The sequence below is a fragment of the Plecotus auritus genome (assembly GCF_963455305.1).
Source record: "Plecotus auritus genome assembly, chromosome: 9".
NCBI lineage: Eukaryota > Metazoa > Chordata > Mammalia > Chiroptera > Vespertilionidae > Plecotus > Plecotus auritus.
The window spans coordinates 125,198,790-125,221,864 of record NC_137783.1 but is presented as its reverse complement, the minus strand read 5'-3'; the positions used below and the strand labels follow the sequence as shown (position 1 = coordinate 125,221,864).

Sequence of the window (23,075 nt, the reverse complement as noted above, 5' to 3'; positions counted from 1 at the left end):
AACCAAAAGCTAACTTCACATTTTCCTTCTAACCTATTATTAAATAAAGCTGGGTATAAATAATCCTATATAATAAAGTCTAATATGCAAATTGTCCCCTCAACTGGGGGGTGGGGCCAGCCAGCCAACCGCCCCTGGCTCCTCCCCTGGCCAGCCAAATCCCTGATTGCCCCCCCAACCCCGATTGGGGGCGGGGCCAACCCACCAAATACCCGTGGCCCCTCCACCTGGCAGGCCCCACCCCTGATCACCCACCCCCCCATATCAGGGACAGGGCTGACCAGCCAACCTCCCACACCCCCTACCCCCGGCCACCCCAGCCCGATTGGCCCTGATTGGGGTGGGCCAGCCAGACCCCAACCGTGCATGAATTCATGCACTGGGCCTCTAGTATCCTAAAATATGTGTTTATCTTAGAAAGTTATGAACTAGAAGGCAGAATTCAATAAAATATTGTTTTATCATCAATACCTCCCTGTCCTTCATGACTACTTGAGATTCTTTTAATAAAATAATATTCTACTTAACTTATTCTACCGAGATCTTTAAACACTATATCTGACTTCAGAGTTATCAGCATATAACTTCAGAGTTATATGACAAAAAGCTTTCTAATAAAATTCTACCCCTATCCCACCACTCCATGAACAAAAAGGAAATAACATCAGAACTAACTCAGTTCATAGGAGAGAAGTCTAAAGTAAAATCAAAATCAGAAATTAAGCATAACCTTGGAAATAAACTGACAAAGGGAAAACTAAAGCATATATTTGAGAGAAGAAACATAGAAGCTGGACTATATGCTGGTCATTAATCATCTATACTAATAAAAGGGTAATATGCAAATTGGTTACGATGCCCTCACAGTAACAACCGAACAACAGGCTGCGTGGGGCTACAAGGCTGGCAGGGGGCTTAGCGAGGGACAACCAAACAACTCACCAGCAGGCTGCGGGGGCGACCAGGCCAGCAGGGGGGGTTAGCGAGGGTCAACAAAATGACTGACCAGTAGGCTGCATGGGGCGACCAGGCCGGCAGGGGGGTTAGTGAGGGATGACCAAACAGTTGACCAGCAGGCTGCATGGGGTGACCAGGCTGGCAGGGGGGGCAGTGAGAGGTGACCAGACCAGCGGGGGGGTGGGGGCTGTTGGGGGCAACCAGGCTGGCAGGGGGGCAGTGAGGGGAGACCAGGCTGGCAGAGGGGGGCAGTGAGGGGCAACCAGGCCAGCAGGGGTGGCACTAAGGAGCGACCAGGCCAGCGGGGGGGGGGGGGGGGCAGTTAAGGGCAACCAGGCTGGCGGGGGGAGGGAGGAGGGGAGAAGGGGCAACCAGGCTGGCAGGCAGAGATGATTAGGGGTGATCTGGCTGGCAAGGGGGCAGTTAGGGGCGATCAGGCAGGCAGGCGAGCAGTTAGGAGTCAGCAGTCCCAAGTTTGTGAGAGGGATGTCCCCCAAGGGGTCCTGGATTGCAGATGGTGCAGGCAGGGCTGAGGGGACCCCCTCCCCCGTGCACAAATTTCGTGCACCGGGCCTCTAGTGTGTTTATAAAAGAAATACAAAGAAAAACTTAAATATGCAAGTACTTGATGTGAAGATATACACTATTTCCACAGTCAGTTACAATTAATATTTTCTGAGCAGTCATCAATGTTAGAGATCCTCAACATTTACTGTGTTCTGCAAAGCAAATTTATCATCTAGATTTCAAATTATGAGAACATTTAAACTTGTCTTTTTTATGCATATATTTTTTTTATTGTTAACAGTATTACAGAGGTCCTGAATTTTTCCCCCACTGCCATTTTTAAAAAATGCAAACTAAGAAACGTAAATCATGTTAATACGTATATGCTATCAGGGGAGGTGGGAGGTGGGGAAGAGATCAGAGATCAACCAATGAACTCATATGCATATATGCATAACCCATAGACAGTGGTTGGTGAAGGCTTGTGGGGAGAGGGGTTGAAGAGGGCAATGGAGAAAAAAAAAGGGATATATCTAATACTTTCAACTATAAAGATTTACTTAAAAAATAATAAATATATGCTATGGAATCTCTACCTGTTTTATAAAGAAATTATCCTATATAATAAAAGGCTAATATGCAAATTGTCCCCTCAGGAGTTTGACCGACTGGGAGTTCAACCACTTGCTATGACGTGTACTGACCACCAGGGGCAGCACGGAACAAAGGAAGGCCCCGGCCAGCAGCCGGCAGCTGGGAAAGGAAGACCCCTTTTGGCCCTGATCACCGGCCAGGCCTAGGGACCCTACCCATGCATGAATTTCATGCACCTTGCCTCTAGTTTTCTTACAGTAGCTTTCAAACTCTTCCCCTGAGCTATCAGAAAAGAGAAAATTATTTCAATGGTGCTTTTCTAAATACAACTACATAAAAAGTCCATATCACAATCACAGGGTGGAAAATCTTATTTTTATTCTTCAGAATGTAGTATCATTTCATATAGATTAAGATACTTGAAATTATATACACAAAAAAAGAAATTGTCAGAAGCAAGAATCAGAATGAGGCAATTCAATTAAACTCACTTACCCGAGTACTTTGTGAGCTGATAACATGAGAGGTGTCTGCCCATTTAAATCTGTCATATTCACACTCTGTTCAAAAAGAAGTCAATCAGCTTAATTGCAGACACAGTCAAAATTCTCTTTTTTTTCTTAATAGAGGTAGCTCTTCAATACATTAGCACTACCATTGTGTCTATAAGGAGGGTTCAAGTATCATTTAATAAAAGAATGTTCTGCTTCACAGCTATAGGATAAAAGTTCACTGATTTATAGAAAATATTTCTAAAAGGTATATCTGAATATATGATTCAAAGTGTTATATAATATGAATGGAAGAGAGCTAAGGGAAAGAGAAAAATGATAATCACAATCAAATATAAGAGACTTTAGAAGCAGAGACCCTAGAAGTCATCTAGTTTTAGACCTTAACTGATAGTACATGCATTGGTACTATCATCTTTTACACAAGGTCATTCAGTCTCTACTTAAACACTTCCAGTAATAGTGAACAACTATCTTCTGAGGCAACTCATTGTATTTTCTTTTATTTATCATATTATGTTTTAAAAGGTAACACATGAAAAATTCTTTTCTATTTTTCTAGAATATACAAAAGAAAGAAATCATACCTCCTTTTAATAAAATGGGCCCATGTTCAAGGTATACAATAATGGTTCCAACCAAGCCAAAGAAAGAGTTTCAATTATTTAAGACTAGTGGCCCAGTGCACAAAATTCGTGCACATTAAAAGGGGATTAATTAGAGGAAATAATTTAATATTACTATTTGCCCTTTCTCTATAATAGAAGTGTCAGAGATGAAAGAAAATTAGTAAAATGTATATGAAAACCTTCCTCCTGTCAGAGTCTGGGGTGAACCACCAGACTCAGAGTCAAGTCCCCGCCCACCCACATGCATCTCAAAATCACATGAGACCCAGACCCAGCTGGCCCCCGCCCCCATTGGGCTAGATCCAGACCTGGCCAGTCCCACCCTTGTCAAGCCCTGTCGGGCAGGGGACGTAGCCTCAGGTCCCCTGGCCCGGCACCAGGACAGGGGCCGTGGCCTGAGGTCCCCCAGCCCAGACCAGGGTGGGGGGCATGCCTTGAGCTCCCCTGTCAAGCCCTGCTGGGTTGGGGGCATGGCCTGAGGTCCCCCATCAAGCCCCGCCAGGCGGGGGAGGAGGGAGGGGGCACAGCCTGAGTTCCCCCAACCCAGCACTGGGGGTGCACCTTGAGGTCCCCCATCAAGCCCCGCTGGGTGGGGAGCATGGCCTGAGGTCCCCTGTCAAGCCCTGTCAGGCAGGGGGGTGCAGCTTCAGGTCCCCTGGCCCGGTGCTGGGACGGGGGGTGAGGCCTGAGGTCTCCCAGCCTGGTGCCGAGATGGGGGGCGTGACCTGAAGTCCCCTATCAAGCCCCACTTGGTGGGGGGCATGGCCTGAGTTCCCCCGACCCAGCACTGGAGGTGCACCTTGAGGTTCCCTGTCAAGCCCTACTGGTTGGGGGGCACGGCCTGAGGTCCCCTGTCAAACCCAGCCAGGTAGAGGGGCGCAGCCTCAGGTCCCCTGGCCCAGTGCTGGGGCAGGGGTGTGGCCTGAGGTTCCCCGTCAAGTCCCATTGGGCGGGGGGCATGGCCTCAGGTCCCCTGACCTGGTGCCGGGGCGGGGGGCATGGCCTGAGGTCCCCCAGCCTGAGGCCAGGGAAGGCAGTGCGGCCTGAGGTCCCCTGTCAAGCCCTACGGAGGCAGGGGAGGACTTAGCCCATCCGTGGGCAAACTACGGCCCGTGGGCCGGATCCGGCCCATCCGGCTGTTCTATCCGGCCCGCGGAGCCGAAAGAGTGGAGGGTTCTCTTGCTCTCCCCTCCGCTCCTTTACTTTGAATTTATATTAGTTCACACAAACACTCCATCCATGCTTTTGTTCCGGCCCTCCGGTCCAGTTTAAGAACCCATTGTGGCCCTCGAGTCAAAAAGTTTGCCCACCCCTGGCTTAGCCTCAGGTCCCTGCTGATTGCTCGTTAAGGCTCCTTATGGGAACTTGGCTTCAGCTGTGGGTGCAGCCATCTTTGTGACGGAGTGATGGTCAATTAGCATATTCCCTCTTTATTAGATAGGATTCTATGGGCCTTGGAGGAGTACAACATGGGAAGGAACCCAAAGAGAAGCAGGAAGGATTCCTCCTCAAACATCTTTCCAAAGTGAGCCCAAGGAGGTTATAATTATTCTACTCCAATTGGCTAAGTCTGAGAGAAAGTGCTTATTTACAGAGTACACAGTCATTCCAACAGCATTTGTGCAAACGTGTCCACGCCTGTTATAGGCGAGTCTGCTAATACATAAACTACTTTGCTAAGAGAAAGCATATCCAGACAAATATAACTGACAGTGAAACTCCCACTGCCAATAACCTATAATTTAACCTGTGCCATAAATGGATGCTTCTTAAGGCAAGTCATTTTTCATGGAATTACTTTAGAGAACAATAAGAAGCATACATTCAAATTGGTCTCCATTTAGACTCAAACAATGAAAGCAATGATGGGTTAATTCAGTGATCTGATTACCATTTCTACATTCAACCAGAAGAAAAATACAGGCTTTGAAGTCATGTTTTTGAAATCTCTGCAAGGATCATAAGAAAAACTATTACTGGCTTACAAGTTTAAAAACATCTATTATATGTTACTGAGCTAAATGACCTGTCCTTTTTGCTCCAATGAAGCTAGAAAGGAATATTCAATAGCTAGACCTACTGAGGCTAATATTTGAATATCTGGATATTTTTTGCTTTTACTTTAAAAATGAGAAAAGACTACCAATCATCTTCCCAATCTCTTCAAATTTATAATAGCTGTTGTATAAGATATGTTTCAAAATATACCTGTCCCTTTGAGATGAGATACGCTATAATGGGCATGTGTTGAAATAATACTGCCAGGTGGATGCTGCTGAATCCTTCTCCATCGATGAGAGTGGGGTCTGCACCATACTGCAGTAATAATATGACCATGGGTAAATGCCCTTGTCTGTAAATAAAGAAAAAAAAGTATACTGTATTCTGTAGCAAAAAAATAAAAATAAAAAAATCCAGGGAGAAATTGATATCCCTGAGACATGAGGGATTTTAGTTAGATATAAAAAGTATTTCCTAACAATAAGGTTTTTAAAACTCTGGGGATTCTCTAAATGTCCTTTACTTAGATGTTCCACACTTAGAACTATCTGGACGGTCCTTCTTGAGGGCAGGTAATAATCTTAACCTCCCAATCTACCTTAAACCTTATGTTGCTACCATGTATAAATAGTAATGTTACATAACTAATGCTAAAAATGTAAACTTTAAAACCAGTTAGACTTCACTGTTGCTACTTTAAAATAATCGTGAGCCAGATACCCTGCAATATAACATTCAGACTGCAGGTATACTGTAATATTATTCTTAGGAACTAGATATTTTTACACTTAAATATGGATCATTTTCCATATGAAGCTTACATGTGGATGAGTTCACCCTAGATTCTTCAAATTTATTGGCTACGGAGAAAAGATTCAATTCCTTGCCTTAAATGAACAATTATTCACTTTAGTTTCAGGTTCATGGCAACCCCAACAACCACAGAGAATGGAGTTAAGATGAAAAATTTAAAAATTGTTAGGTATCAAGACAGGCCTTATTAACTTCAGCTTCGGATAGCTAATACAGAGAAAAAAACTGATTGAGTTTATAGTTCACTGAACTATCACTTTTAACCATGTGATCAAGTATAAAAGATATGTATTTTAATTACATAAAAGAAAGTATAAGACACACATTTGAGTTTGAGCATTACATTGGAGGCCCAAGTTAAACACAAAAAAAAATCTGTCTTTGGAAACTCCTTAAAGCTACATTTATTTATTAGTCTGCTTATTTAATGAAGGGGGGGAGGAAAGAAAGCCCTTCAAATGGTCTCTAACTGCAGTTTCCAATATGGTGGCTACTAGCTACATGCGGCTATTTGATTTCATATTAGTTAAAATTAAATAAAATAAATTTTAAATTAAATTTAAAATTCATTTCCTTAGTTATATTAGCCCCATTTCATATTTCACATATGGCTAGTGGATACCATACTGGATAGGACAGAGAGAATCACAGAAAATTCTAGTGGAAAATGCTGATCATTAATGTTCAGAAAATAAACTTAAGTCACTTGACTTTGAATAGCAATGTCAGTGTACAAAAAACCTTTACCTGATGGCCCAGTGAAGAGGAGTTGAATTTAAATCTCCACCCAACTGATCTACCACAGCACCTTTTGAAATATAAAACCTGTTAAAAACAGACATAGATAAAAAGATTTAAAACTTAAAATTCATACTGAGAAAAAAAACTTTATTCTTAGTAATAAATGTATTGGAAAACAGAAATTATAATAAGAACCCTCCCTAAAACCTCACAGATCGACAGAAGTCTGAAAGATTCACACAACAGCATCAAACAGAATCCTAGTGAAATATTCATAGCATATAAGTAATTACTCCTGGTGTCATGAGCTTCAATTATAACTTACATACTAAGCATGTGATAACTATTCTGTATATTCTAATTACCACAACACTCTTGAAAGGTTTATATTTAAAAGGTTCAGAATCAGAGCTATTCTACTTAAATTGAAAGAAAAAGTGAAATTATGTCACTTTAAACAGCTTAAGATTAGAATTACTATATGGAAATAAATTTTAAAAATAGTAAAAAAATAATTCAAAATCCTTTTAGAAAAGTTAGACATTTTGAATGTTTTGCTTTCTATTTGGGGACACAGATATGATACACTGAATAAGTGACTCTGTAAGGCAAAGAGACATTTTCTTCTGTGGTTTACAGGAATTAGTCTCATTACCTAAAAGTTGTGTTTCGAATATCATTATCAAAACAACACATCAGTTTATTTTCACAGAAGAGGGGTTTACCTGTATGTGTATTTATTTTAAACTTTAGTATAGTATTAGTTTCTTAAACCTCCAAAATTTAATATATATAATACAAATTATATGCAATTCACATACATACATATAAAATAAAAAATGGGTAGGCAGTAGTGCTTTATGAAGAGCAAGTACAGTATTTTCTACAATCCGATATACGCCTACTTAAAAATGTATTCCACATTTAGTTTTTAAAAAAAGGTTAAATTATTCCTCTAGTCATCCATTCCCCCTGGCATTATTAAGCAATGTAAAAAATTTCAATATTTCTTCTATACTACCTGAAACTTTCTATTCTATACAGAGAAAGTTTATCTTATGCTTTTTCTTTTAAAACAATGTTCAATTTCATTGCCTGAACTTTATCTTTATGATGGGCCCTGTGGCTTTGTCTTTAGTTTTCCTTTTTGGGCCAATGACAACCCTGGACTGGATGATTGATCTCCAAGGTCCTTTTCAACACTCGGATAACTGATGTGTGTGGCACAGTTTCAGGTATTCATTTACAATAAAGGACTATGGATGTTTCAACATTCAAAGTTGCACTTAAAGAAAACACAAATGAAGGAGAGGTCTAGAATGATAAATACACAATTAATACACATATATCCCATCTTACTTTACAAGATCCAGTCTGTTGTTAATAGCAGCCCAATGAAGAAGCGACACATTTTCTTTGTCTGGTTGCCTGACATCATATCCTGCTTCTACCAATTCTTTACATCGTTCAAAAATCCCGTATCTCAAATAAGAAAAAAAAAAGGACATAATTGATACCATTAAGATAATTTCAAATATCAAAATTTCTTTCTTTTACCAGGTTTTATCCAATCTTTCAGTCAACACAGAAATACATTAACAAAGATATATATCAAGAGGCCATGCTGTAAAGCCAAACAACATCCATTTGGAGTTGAACTTGATTTTCTTAAATAAACTTTAACATTCACATTTGCCCTCCTTAGATTCTCCACTATATGCCAGGAATGTATGGTGCTGATTCCTGACTATAATCTCATTCTTGAATCAAACCAAACCCATGCAATGACCTCCCAATTAAGGAGAGAGACTAAAGCTTGGGATGGGATAAATTCAACAATAAAATATAAACATAGTATAAGATATGTATGGCAAAGGAAGAAATGATTAGACATTCTGCGGGGAATGAAACATGGTATATAGAACTATGTTTTGAGGGCTGAAGGGAGGGCATTCCAGGCAGAGGGAACAGCATGTACAAAAATCAGAGATGTGAAACTACACAGATATTCAGAGAAATACAAGCAATTTCACATTGAAGAAGGATAAAGCATATGGAAGAGAATGGTAAGGTATGAGGATAGAATAGAGAGGCAAAAACTGCATGGGCCTTCTATGCCATGCTTTGAAGTTTATAGTTCATCTATTGTTCAAAGGGAAACTACTGAAAGTTTTAAAGAGGAAAGCTCTAAGACTCTTGAGTTTTAAGAAAGATCGCATTAGTGGCAGTATGGAAACTAGTTTGCAGAGGAAGAAGCAGAGACTGAAAGACCAGTTTAGAGGCTCTTGCAATAAATACAGGTGAGAGGCAATGAGAGCCTAAAGTGAGGGATGGACTTGAGGAATATTTAAGAGAGTTATTTAATTGACTGACTATAAGAATGAGAAACAGGAGAGAAATGTATATTTTAATCCCATAATAACTTTTAAAATAATTCATTAGCAATATTTCTTTTAATAAAAAATATTAAGTTCCAAAAGACCACATTTAGCACGCTATAAAATTAAATCATTTCTACCTCACCAAAATGTTTGTGTATCCCTATCTGTCTGTCTTTATGGCATTTTTAAGATAGAGATAACTGTCTTACAATGCTAAATGAAAATATTAACAAAAGTAAATTGTTGATGATATATTTTTCATCTTTTAAATGTCAACTTTAACATTTTACTGGGGAAAAAATACTCCCTTTACGTGAGAAATATAAGAGTACACACTAATGAGGATTTTCGTGGTTTAGAAAACACAAACATACACACACACCCCCTCGTGGATTTTTTTGTGTTTTTTTGCCTTCCCACATCTACCTAAAGATCTTCCCTCAATGACTTAAGAAGGTCTAAGACCTCAAAGGAAGGCTTAGGAATGATATAAAATGTCATTATTTTATATATATATATATATATTTTATTTCAGAGAGGAAGAGAAAGATAGAAATATCAATGATAAGAAAAAATCATTGATTGAGGTCGAGCCTGCAACCCAGGCATGTGCCCTAACCAGGAATCAAATGGTGACTTCCTGGATCATAGGTCGATGCTCAACCACTGAGCCACAATGGCCGGGTTAAAATGTGAGTTTTTAATTTCCTGTGTGCATAGGATAATTTTTCACATTTATCTTATAGAAATTTACCAGTAGCAGAGAAACATTTAAATGTTTCCATTCTAATTAAAGCTAATATTTATCTTAAGAACATTCTCATCTTCATGTAAATATAATAATATAAACAATATCAAATAATATTCTTGTAAAGTAGTGGTTTCCAGGGCCTCGAGCATTCATATAAATTAATATTTAGAATATCCAAGTAACTGTCAATTATTTTTTAACTAACATAAATTATATATTAGTCTACATTAAGGTCAAAGGCTAATTAATCAACAAACATCCTTGCTTTTGACAAAAATTATATCAAGTTAGTGTGACAACTTTAGTTCCTTTCATGCTGATTAGAAGCTCTGATGATCAGATTTATATTTGATTATTAAGAAAATGGATTAAAATCAATGTAGCTTGATGAACAAAGTATTTCAAAATATATCCAATGGTAAGAGATGGGTGGATGTTAATAATCAATGAGACTCATGAGGATAAAAATGTTGGAAATGATTTAACACCCACATCTGGAGATTTTAAGGATCTCCTTTCAAAACATACTTTCATTTTTGGTGCAAGCAAAACAACCCACTATGTTTCAAGTGGTCAGGAAGCCAATTTCTACTTTACTGACTTTCTTCTAGTACACAATAGGTACACAGAAAGTACTCAATAAATAAATGTTTAAAATATCCATAATGGTGTGAGCTGGTGTTTTTCCATTCCACATATATATTTTGGTTGTAGTACATTTTAAAAGACTCAGATTTGTGTTTCAAACTCAGAGTCCAGTTTTAGTGTCACTTAAAATGATTCATTCATTCAAGCCAGAAGACAAAAAAAAGCATTTACTTTGCATCTAATACAAGGCAGGAACTGTGCAAAAGCATGGGGTTACAAAGGTGAAAAAAACATGCTTTTGATAAGAAGCTGCTCACAATCTAATGCAACAGACTAGTAATAAACAGCTAAGGTGCACTGTATTAAAGTGCTCTGTTGCTGCTATAACAAACATACTAGCAATGGAGTAGGAAGTGAGTTGGGTATACACTGGATGCCATGAACTGCACATACATTATTACACTTCAACAGAACATAAGGGTAAAATGAAGAACTGGAAAGACTTACTGAGTAGCTTTTACAATGTCACAGTTACTAGAGTCCTCTATAAGAGGAAGAGCTTCTCTTGCCTTGGCAAGTTCTTTGTTTTCATGTGCACAGACTCCATGTCGACCAAATCCTGAAGTGGGGGGGCCATGGCTGTGATTCCTGCACTGGAGAGTAGGAGTAATTTGACAAAGCACAGGAAGAGAATTAATGTCACATACAATTACATAATGAAGAATTTGTTACTATCAACAATATCTATGTTATTAAATTTAAAATGTTTTTAGTCTTAGAGTTGTACAAGGGACAATTTTCATCTTAATTCTCTTCATGAGGATTAGATGCTTAATATTAGAAAATTCCAAATTATAAGTATGTTTTATCATACAACAAAGCAAAGGCACACAAATAGAGCTTGATACTTGTAGTAGGTGGAAGGTCATGGCTATTGACATTACAAATAGGAAGGTCACCATGCCTCTGTTTTGGGAGTTGTGGCAGATACACACTAAAGAGATCCCTAATGAATCAAGTTCTTGAACATGTATAGCTTGAGTCTCAGAAGAGGAGGGAGAGATATTTTTAAATATTTGACTAAACAATAGCCAAAAATCTGCCAAATTTAGTGAAAATTACAAACCCACAGCTCCTAGAAGCTCAAAAAAAAAAAAAAAAGCAGAATAAACCTCAAATTCTCATACCAAGGTATATCATAATCAAATCACTAAATAAATAAAGACATAATCTTAAGAGCAGCCTAAGGAAAAAGACACATTATGTACAAAAAACAAAGATAAGAATGAATTCAGATTTCTCATCAGTAAGTGCAAGCCAGAAGACAAAAAAAGCACAATAGTTTTGAAGAGTTGAAGGAAAACACTGTAAACCTGGAAACACCAGCAAAAATATTCTGCAAAAACAGGGATGAAATATATACTTTTTCAGACAAAAGTTAAGAAAACTGCCATTTTTTAATTGAGCTGTTTTCTTAAAATTTTGAGAGTTCTTTATATTATACTAGAGGCCCTGTGCACAAAATTTGTGCACTGGAGGGGGGGTCCCCTCAGCCCAGCCAGCACCCTCTCCAATCCAGGACCCCCTGGGGGATGTCTGACTGCCAGTTTAGGCCCGATCCCCAGGATCGGGCCTAAACTGGCAGTCAGACACCCCCCTCACAATCCAGGACCACTGGCTCCTAACTGCTCACCTGCTTGCCTGCCTGATGGCTCCTAACTAACCCCCCTGCTTGCCTGGTCGCCCCCAACTGCCCCCCCCCCCCGCCAGCCTGGTCGCCCCTCACTGACACCCTGCCGGTCTGGTCGCCCCTTACTGCCCCCCATGCCGGCCTGGTTGTCCCCAACTGCCTCCCCCCCGCCCCGCCAGCCTGGTCACCCCTCACTGCCCCCTCTGCTGGCCTGGTTGCCCCTCACTGCCCTCCCCGTCAGGCCTGGTCACCCCCAACTGCCCCCCACCCGGCAGGCCTGGTTGCCCCACGCAGCCTGCTGCTCAGTCATTTGGTTGCCCCTTACTAACCCCCCCCGCCGGCCTGGTCGCCCCACACAGCCTGTTTGGTCATCCATTCGGTTGCGATGGTCACTTAGGCTTTTATATATATAGATATTCTAGACAAAAGTCCTCTGATATGTGATTTGCAAATATTCCATTCTTACATTACCAGAGATCCTATTATTAAGTTTGGGGTATCTTTTGTCATTGTGTATATACTCAACATATATGACATTATCCAGTATATATACATATATGCTTTTATCATTTTCTTCTTAATATTTATTTCTTAAAAACAGTGGGATCGCATTCATCAACTGCTTGTCTCACTTAACCATGTACCATGTATAGCTCTGCTGGTCAGTAATAGTTGGATATTATTCAACTGTATAGATGTAGCGTAATTTATTCAACCACTTCCCTATTGTTAGTTCTGTAGGTTGATTTCAGTCTTCACTTCTACAAATAATCCTATAATTAACTAACATCCAGTACATTCTTGCCAATCTGATGGCTAAAATATAACACCTTGTTTTTCATTTGTGTGCCCCTCATAGCTAATCGGAGTTTTGGTAGATTGTTGGTTTGTTATGTTGACTAGCTCTCATAATTTCTCTTTGGTGGACTGCCTTTTCAGTCTACTGTTTTTCTAGTAGATTGTGTATCTTTTTCCATTTGTATGTTAGGAAGATTAACCCTTTGTTTATATACAGATTTTTCATCACAGAAAATTGACTTTTTCTAAAGATACAAATTTGTTTCCTGTAATAATGCCTTAAGGCATTAAGGACATCAGCTTCATTTTTCATGCAGGAACTGAGGGAGGATTACACATGTCAATGTAAAGAACATGGACAATTAAGAGCATTTATTTACTTATTCAACAATTAATTATTGTGTACTTACGATGTACATGGCCCCCACCCTATGAAGACATAGGTATTTATCCTCCAGGAGTTTAAGTCTAATAGTGCAGGTAAGTCAGAGATATAGTGGAAGGCAATATGTGATTAAATGGCAAAAATCGGTGGTAAAGATGAGAGAACAGGAGGTGCCTTCTGTTCATGTCATCTTTTTTTTTGGGGGGGGGGGGGTGCGGGGGGAGGAGAGAAGAGCCTAAATCCAGATCAGAGTAAAACCTAAAAATGATTATATAAACTCAAAGCCTGCTTTCAGAGTCATGGTCTCCAAAGTGAGGCAAGTGTGCACAAGGCTGTATATGCACTGACCCATTAGATAATGTGAAAAATGTTAAAGCTTCTATTCTATTACAATGCCTTTGATCTTTATTTTTAAGGGAAAGCTGCAAAATTTTATAAATTTGGCCTCTTTAAACTTTACTAATTTGAGCACTATGTTGCCCTCCCAAAATGAGCAAGTGAGCTAAACTATAAAGATGCCATGAATTGAGATAATAATGGCATAAGTGCTACCCACAAACAAGAATACGGCAGAACTGACACTTCTCTTCAGAGCAGGTAATCTTCATTAGTCACACAAAGTAAAAACAAAGACAATCTAAACAAAATGCCAGCTTCCCTCCAAAAATATTCAAAATTATCAAAAAGGGTGACTTAAAGCAAATTTATATTTACTATCTTTAATTTACAACTTTACCATGTGTATATGTTGACCTATTAATGAATGACTATAATTTAGAAATATATTGTCAAATCTTACAACATGCCCCATGACAGTATGAATTTGGTGACTGACCCTTGTCCAAGCCCCCATGTACATCAAATAGAGGGGTGCTGAACTTTTTAAGTCCCAGACAACCATATAACAGAGAATCTCCCCATCAGTGCATAGGGGTTAGAGTTATCCATTGCCAACAAGTGATGATAAATTGCAGTCAGCGCCTGGATGATCTGTACTGTGCAGCTGGATCCCTGAGCTCCCAGCCAGCTTGCAGTGCAGGCTCCATTCATCACTCCATTCAGCTCATAATTAGTGATAGTTTACAAAAATGAAAATTTTGGATCCTACTTTTCACATTATAATAGTGTTTTATTCTAGGGGTGCAAGTTCAAAATTGTTTTACTGATAGGAGTGCATGATCAAAAAAGTTTAGAGACTACAGCTCTAAGTTATCTCCTTTGCTCTAGATTCGCTCCTTCCCAAAATTTTCCACAAGAGCTACAGGTAAGAAAGGAGATGACCTGCTTTGGGGGAGGTTAACTAACTAGAGACAGTCCCATAAAGATGTTTTAAAAAATCAACCATATATTCCCATCACAAAGATTAAAGCAATTTATGTCATGATACGAAATCCTTCTTAGAGATTACTCTCTAGTTATCAAAAAATTATTTTTATGGTATTCTCTAGTTGTTTCATTTTTACCACATTGAAATGTAAACTCCTTGAGAACAAGGCCAAAGTCTCAGATTTCATGTTGGCTGTATGATGGTGGCTAAATACCCCATTTTTGGCTTCAGCTTCTACATTTGTAAAATGGAAGGAGCAGGTCATATAGTTATGAAGTTCCTTGCAACTCCATGTTGTATGGTTCTAAGAGGAACTGTTACAAGAGTCATTAATGACATGTGCACTGGTAAAGACTTCACCGCACAAACAAACATCCTTTTTGGCAATGGAAGCTTAACTGCTACATGGCTACCTACAATGTTAAGGTAACGGAATTGATGAAGCAAAATCTCAGGAAGCCAGAAAATTCCTGAGTTTTCATTAATCATTCATTCAGGGAAATGTAAAGAATGCCTACTACCTACAAATCACAGTACTAAGTAACTAGGTAATCGAGTAAGACACAATTCCTACTACAATCCATTCATTCATTCATCAGGTATTAACTGAATGCCTACTATGTGCCAGGCACTGTTCTAGACACAGGATATGGCAGTGAACACAACAGACAATATTTACAAACAGGAGGGGTGGGATACCAAGAAAGAGACACGTAGCTAGCTGACTACTCTCCTTCACGGGGATAACATGGTATTATGAAAATCACATCTGTGGTGATTTTTATAGCAAAGCCCCCAACTTCTTTGATACTTCTCCATCAAGAGGCGAGGGTCCATGTCCTTCCTCACAGAGGAAGCTCTATGGCTCTCCACTACTAAATACTGCAGAAGTGATTCCCAGGCCTTAGAAACTGGCAGCTTCCTCCTTCTGTCTCCTGAGATGCTCACTCTTGGAACCCAGCCACCATGCTGTGCAGAGGCCCAGCCACATGTAGGTGACCCTGCTGAAAGTCAGCATCAACTGCCAGACATGTGAGTGAAGACAGCACCAGCCCTAGGTGCTGAGTCATCCCAGTTCACCAGTCTTTCTAGCAGAGGCCCCAGATACAGTGGAGCAGAAACAAACCATTCCTGCTATGCCATGTCCAAATTCCTGACACAGAGTCCATGAGCGTGGCAATAGGTGGTTTACACCACTATGTTTTAGGGTGACTTGTTACACAGCAATAGGTAACAGGAACATCTTTAAGATATAAGGGATCATATGATATTTCCATGAGATATCACGAATCAAATTATTTTACTAAATAGTAAATAAATACATTTAAAGTTACAATGGGCATTAATTTTAGAGAAACCCAAAATCTACAAAACCATATGCAAACTCTGATGAGGGTCACTGTTCTGTAAGATTATCAAATAAAACAAAAAGGTGATAACCTTTAACATTTCTCAAGACATTAACAGAAGTACCAGAGTTCAGTTTCCAAGTTCATTCATTGTACAATTATTTACAGAGTACCCACTAGTGCTAGGTACACTGCAGTGAACACAACAGATAAACATCTCTGTCCTCAAAGCCCTTAATTCAGTGGAGGGAAAGAGACAACAAACAAGGCAAGTAAGTATGCTAAATGGTATTAAATGCTGAGAAGAGATAAAAGCAAGGTAGGAGACTAGGGAATGTTGCTGCTAGTGGTGATACTGGGAGGGCTTGCCACACAGAGGTGACATTTGTGTCAAGACCTTAGTGAGGTGGGGAAATAAGCCATGTGGGTATGAGGAAAGAGTATTCCAGACAGAGCAAATAGTAAGTGCCAAGGCCTTGAGGCCAGTATGACCAGGGTTAATTGAGCAAGCAAGAAAGTAATAAAAAATGAGGTCAGAGAGGAAACTGGGGGCCCGATGGTACAGGCATACCTTGGAGATACTGGGGGTTCAGTTCCAGACCCCTGCAATAAAGTGAGTATCTCAATAAAGCGAGTCACATACATGTTTTGGTTTCCCAGTGCGTATAAAAGTTATGTTCACACTGTAGTGTAGTCTATTAAGTGAGCAATAGCTTTATGTCTAAAAAAACAATGTACATACCTTAATTTAAAAACTCATTGCTAACAAATGCTAACCACCATCTGAGCCTTCGATGGGTTGTAATCTTTTTGCTGGTAAAGGGTCTTACCTTCAATTTGTAAAAAAGCAGTATCTGCGAAGCACAACAAAGCAAAGCGCAATAAAACAAGGTATGCCTGTATTGGCAAATTCTGCCAAAAAAAAAAACCCATCAGTTCTCAAGTTGGAACCAGAACCAAATTCCACCAGAGCAGGAATGTTTTTGTCTGTATTGTTCTGATTTATCTCCTGCACCTGTAACAGTACCTAACTCCCAGTAGAACAAATGAAGTCTTGGCTCTGTTACTTAGCAGCTAATAGACTTTTCACAGATGACTTCAATTTGTTAAGCCTCAGGCCTAATCTCTAAAACTAGAATCATAATCCCTCCCCACCTCACAGCGTCATAGTGAAGATCAAGAATGGGGGGAATATTTTGCAAACTGTAAAGCACCATATGTAGGTAAGATCTTTACACAATTATTGAAAAACTTAGTAGCAATTATTATTAACAACAATGATATCTCTGCCTTGCCCCATTAATTTCAACCTCTGAGTCATTCTCTCCCTCTATCTCTTACGGAACTGGGGCAGGGCTACCTTCCCTTCAGGGAGAGGGAGTGAACTTTTAGCACTTTAAAGGCTTTTGTAAATGAGTAGCAGTAATTAAGATATGATAGTTATTCCTGTCAACTTTTCCTTGAACTCTGAGGTGGGAAAAATGAGACCTACTTCCCATGTGAAAATTCTACACTCTTTTGTAAAATCCAGTCTGCATGCAAACCTTTTTTATTTTTGTCTGTCAAAATCCAAGAACACCTAATAAGAATGCCTTGACAACTCCCCACATGTCTTGTTCCTCACGTAAAACTACATCAGACTGTTGAAAGAAGGAAGAGAAAGGGGGAGCATGAGAAACACTCTCTAGATTGGACTTTTTTTTAGAGGCCAAGCAATCCAATCATCTCAAACTGCTTGAATCCTGCTAGCAACAGAAAATCCACTACCTAACTCACTCCAACTGGAGACAGCTTCAGTTTTCTCATCTGTATCTAGAGATTGTCATCTTTGCAAGGATGTGTCAATTCTGGAATAAAATAATGCATATAAAAGCATTTGGCACATGCTAAACACTCACTAAAAGTTGGCTGAATCTGGGTATTCTTCATTTAGTCACCATAATGTGACCAGCTACAATATACATTGGGAAAGGGCCATTTTTTTTTTTTCAAAAAAGGACAAAAATCTTGTTCTCTTGGAGCGAACAAGTGCCTCCTGTAACGTCCCCCACTCGCCCGTTCTGTTCTCTGGAACTACATCTGGCTTCTGGTAACACCTCCACAGAATAGAGTCCTTTAGGATTCTGCAGGTAGCTACCACCCTACCTCCCTTCCCAGCCCCCTTTCTCCAGCCTAAACAAACAGCCTGCCTTCTTTCAAGGAGTAAGCAAGGGTGTGGGAACAAGAGCTAAAACAGGGCTGGGTGGTGCGAAGGAGGGAGCCCAGGCGCCTCGGCCAAAAAGGAAATCAATAGAACCGCACTGATTCCAGCCCAAGGTCAAGACCGACGGGTCCAACTCAGGTGTGTCACCTGACACCTCTCCCAGGAACAGCCACCCACCCCTTCCAGGCCCCACAGCGGTCCCTGCCAGACACAGGGGGAATACCGATCGCAGGGGGTGCTGCGGCCCGAGCAAGGAGGCTGGAGGCTTGGCGAAGACACTCAATCCTCTGTCCAGGCCTCCTCTTCCCGGTCCCCTCAGAGAAACACCAGCATCATTCTCGGTGTTTCCAGGCCCCTCTGGGAGCTTCCTTAACCCACGCCCTCGCCTCCCCACAGCCGCCGCGCCTCTCCTCGCCAGTTCCCCAGGTCAGCCATCCCCGGCCGCACTCACCTGCGAGCCTAGGCCCGGCCCCTCCATAGTCCCAGTGACTCTAGGGACTCCTCGAAGCGGCGGATGCAACCCGCTGGCCAGCGCGCCTCGAGCCTCCCGCATCCCACTTCCTGCTCACGGCCCCGCCTCCGCCGCAGCCCCAGCTCACGCCTGTACCCGTCAGTCGGCCTCGGGGAAGCCAATCCCTGCTCTCCTCTCGTCTGGGGGCGGGACTTTCCTGCCACCAGAGAGGCTAGTGGGGAACCGCGAGTTGGAGGCCCCGCCCCCAGTCCGCGGTGAAGTTCCAGCCCCAGGTCAAGACTGCATTCTGAATTTGAATCCCAGCTCCAGCACAGCCTGAATCCCCCGACCCTCCTGCCCCATCCGCTAAAGCCCGCTGCCCCCGTCCCCCGCCAATGTCTGAATCTAGTAAGGAATCAACAAATGTTAACTGAAAACATTTGCCACTCTCTGCTTCTGCGATCTTCGGCAAGTCACTACCACCATCTGGGGTTCTGTTTTCTTCATAGAACAGAAAATAGATGAGTTCAACAGCTCAGGCTACAGGGGGATTGGGCAAGAGGCCCCCACCTGCACTCCTCATGCCTCTTTAATGTCTGCACTGAAGGAGCTGGCATCTAAGATCTATTCAGCTCAAAGGACAGCTATTAAGCCATGGTCCCTGACCTTGGGGAGCTCCAGTGGTGTGCAGTGGGGCTGTCCTACTCAGTCCCCAGAAAACCGGAGCTTTTCTAGCCCAGCACTAACACAATCTTTGTCATTATTTTTTTCAAATATCTGTTGCTAGGCTAAACCAGATTAAGAACTTTGCCAAGCAGTCCACCGAACGGTTGGACTCTTAGCATATTAGGCTTTTGTATATATAAAAGATAAGACGTAATGGATAAGGGCCCTCCCATAACATCTCATTTTAAATTTGAAAAGAACTGAAAGTATTGTGATTTCCTTTATTCTATAAAAGCAATACTAAATCATAATATAAATGTCTAGAAATCTAACAAAGTGCTGGTTTTTCCCATGATAAATACTATAATAAGTAAAATTGTTAAAATTTGTTATTGTTTTTATTATAACACCCCTGCCTATTGGGCACACCAACCATGAGTTATCCCAAAAGCCCACCATCATCATGCCCTCTTAGGGTGGGAACCATGTGGTACCCATCTCTGAATTCCCAGTGCCCATCACAGCTCAGGGATATGGAAAATGCTCAGTATAATTTTACTGAGTAGAGGAGTACATGGATAGGTGTGTCATCAACTTCTATGATAAAAGGAAGGACAAACTGAGTGGCAAATGGAAGTGCAGGCAACTTCCTGGAAGAGCCAGAGGAGCAAGCAATTAATTTGGTCAAGCTAGGATAGGGCAAGGCTTCACCGAGGAGAGAATCTTCGGTGTGGCCATTTTGCTTAGATAATAAGAACACTGTTTATTGATCACTTCCTATGCATTGGCACCCATGACAGTGTTTTCACATACATTATGTCTAATCTGTAAGATGAGTGTTATTTTTCCCATCTCCCAGAAGAAAACAACTGAGGTTCAGACTGATATCATACACCCCCAAGTCACTCAGCTGATAAACAGTGAGAAAAGATTCAAACCCAGTTCTCTTACTGCAAAGTGCTTTGACTAAAGTGGTTTGGTCATTTCACTTTCAAGGACTAAATTAGAAGATGTTTTTGAACTTGAGGGAGGCTTGAAATCTGCTATTTCAATGCTTGCACATTAACATCCTAACACATCAGAAGGTTCTAGGACAAGTAAGTTCTAACACTTTCCTCTGCTTTTATGCTTCCACTGAGCTACTTCAGATTGGGATAAGTATATGCCTAATAGCTATATGAAATCAAACCCAGTGAGGCCTAAAGTGCCATCATTACCTCTCATCTTTGAAAATGCTTTGGCTTGTAGACATGTCACAGTAGAATAGCATGGTCCGTGGAAGCATGTTCCTGGAGAAGACTGCATGAGCCTGAATCCCAACTCCAGCACAGAGTATCTGTATGCTCTTGGGCAAGTTGCTCATTTTCTTTATGCTTCAGTTTTCTCATCTGTACTCAGAAGAGTTCCTGCTATATGATAGGCACTATATATGGGTTAGCTCTTATTATCATCGCCAGCGTCCCTACATGAGTGGATGTGGGGGAGAGCACTGAGTGGACCAGCCAAGTGGTGTCATGCAAAGAGTTTAAGGTAGAGATTCAGCAGACCTTTCTTCTTGTCCTAACTTTGCCTCTACTTACTGTATGTACTAGTATTAGTCTGCTAGGACTGCCATAACAAAGTACCACAGACTGGGTAGCTCACAACACAAATTTATTTTCTCACAATTCTGGAATCTAAAAGTCCAAGATCATGTCTCCACAGGGTGGTTTCTTCTGGGGCCTCTCTCCTTGGCTTGTAGATATCCATCTTTTCTCTGTGTCTTCACATGGTCTTTCTTCTGTGCATAGTATCTGTGTCCTAATCTCTTCTTATAAGACCACTAGAGCCCTGGTGCAAGAAATTCATGCACAGGTAGGGTCCCTAGACCTGGCCAGTGATCAGGGCCAATCGGGGCCTTCCGGCTGCCAGCTGGGGCCTTCCTTACAACTGCCAGCACGGGGGCCTTCCTTCGTTCTACACTTCCCCCTGGTGGTCAGCGCATGTCATAGCAAGCAATTGAACTTCTGGTCTCCCAGTGGAACTCCTAAGGGGACACTTTGCATATTAGCCATACACACACACACACACACACACACACACACACACACACACACACACATAGAGGCCCAGTGCACGAATTCATGCACATTGAAAGGAAATTAATTAGAAGAAATATTTTAGAGGCTGGGAGGGGCCACTGGAGGTTGGCTCCAAGGCATGTCCAGCCCATCTCTCCCTATCCTATCTGCCAGACCCCAGCAGCAAGCTAACCTACTGTTCATCAATACACATCATAGCGACTGGCCAAGCAGTCCACCGAACGGTTGGACTCTTAGCATATTAGGCTTTTGTATATATAAAAGATAAGACGTAATGGATAAGGGCCCTCCCATAACACCTCATTTTAACTTACCTCTTTAAAGAGCCTACTTTCAAATATAGCCATATTCTGAGGTACTGTGTGTTAAGGTTTCAACATATGACTTTGAGAGTGCAAAATTTAGGCCATAACAGTGTTACCCTGGGCAAATCACTTTCCTTCTCTGTGACAGTTTCCTTATGGGGCTGAGCATAGCAGCAAAAGCACTAATCTGGATGGTCCCGCTCAGCTTCCATCATGCGATTTCCCCAGCAGAGACTAAGCCAGCCGTGGGCAAACTACAGCCCGCGGGCCGGATCCGGCTGTTCTGTCCGGTTCTCTTGCTCTCCCCTCTGCTCCTTTACTTTGAATTTATATTAGTTCACACAAACACTCCATCCATGCTTTTGTTCCAGCCCTCCGGTCCAGTTTAAGAACCCATTGTGGCCCTCGAGTCAAAAAGTTTGCCCACCCCTGGAAGCTCTACCTCTCCAATCCCCATAGCACTATTTTTTTAATCTCTTTTCAATGACATGATTTCCCTAATTCTGCAAATGTATAGTATTGAGCTCCTAGTATGTACCAAACACCATTCAGCACTGGGGATTTAATACTGAGCAAGACAAAAACACCTATTCCCTGGCTTCCTGGGACTCACTAAGCAGCAGCAAGTGACATACTTTAATCAAACAGGCTCACAAATACCAGCCTCTTCAAGTCAGCCTTGTCATTCTTGGGTAGGTCTTCTTTCCTCTCCTTTGCCATGGGCTCCTGATGCACATCCATCTTGAGGTCTCTCACCATGCTTTGCATAAGATCTGGCATGTGCTAAAGCCTATAAGAAGTACTGTCCAAACAAACGAACAAATGAAGGAATACAGCTAACGCAATGGTTTACAAAAGAACATCTAAGGCAGTTCAGCTCCCTAAGTCACTCTAAGAAGTACTGACTTCACAGTGCTTAACAATCCTTGGCTTTGAAAAAATATTCCCCATTAGGGTTTGCTAATCCTCGCTGTCACGCTATGGATGACAACTGACTTCATTTTTTTTTTACTGAACTTTTGATTCTGGCCTTGTTTCTTCCACGACCCTGGAAAGGACATGGGCGTTTTTTTGAAACAGGGGCTTTGGTTATAATTATTTCAACATTGGCATCAAAATGAGCATTTGAAATGTTAAAAAATAACACAAACACATCTGTCAGCACAAAACTTCTCACAGATACCAGTGAGGAAACCCCCCTGTTCGCTGGTACCAAGCTAGCAGTGCTGGGGTGGGGATGAGTGCTCGCTGGGAACACTTCAGGCAATAAATATTTATTGAGCTCCTAACATATTTATTGAGCTAAAACATATAAGTACAGTCTCTATTCTTCTGCGGTTTCTGCA

At 41.3% G+C, this 23,075-nt stretch overlaps 1 protein-coding gene across 1 annotated transcript in view; it reads right to left on the bottom strand.

The window, feature by feature from the left end:
• Nucleotides 1-18,804, bottom strand: part of ZDHHC13 (zDHHC palmitoyltransferase 13) — a 46,404-nt gene extending 27,600 nt beyond the window's left edge. Inside the window, exons 1-6 of the mRNA XM_080640792.1 lie at nucleotides 18,678-18,804; nucleotides 10,982-11,127; nucleotides 8,114-8,236; nucleotides 6,761-6,838; nucleotides 5,408-5,552; nucleotides 2,554-2,618 (exon numbers count right to left, since the gene is read on the bottom strand). Coding sequence (XP_080496918.1) covers nucleotides 2,554-2,618; nucleotides 5,408-5,552; nucleotides 6,761-6,838; nucleotides 8,114-8,236; nucleotides 10,982-11,127; nucleotides 18,678-18,779 — 659 coding nt within the window. The 5' untranslated portion in view covers nucleotides 18,780-18,804. The remainder of the gene's footprint in view (nucleotides 1-2,553; nucleotides 2,619-5,407; nucleotides 5,553-6,760; nucleotides 6,839-8,113; nucleotides 8,237-10,981; nucleotides 11,128-18,677) is intronic.
• Between the last annotated feature and the right edge of the window lie 4,271 nt (nucleotides 18,805-23,075).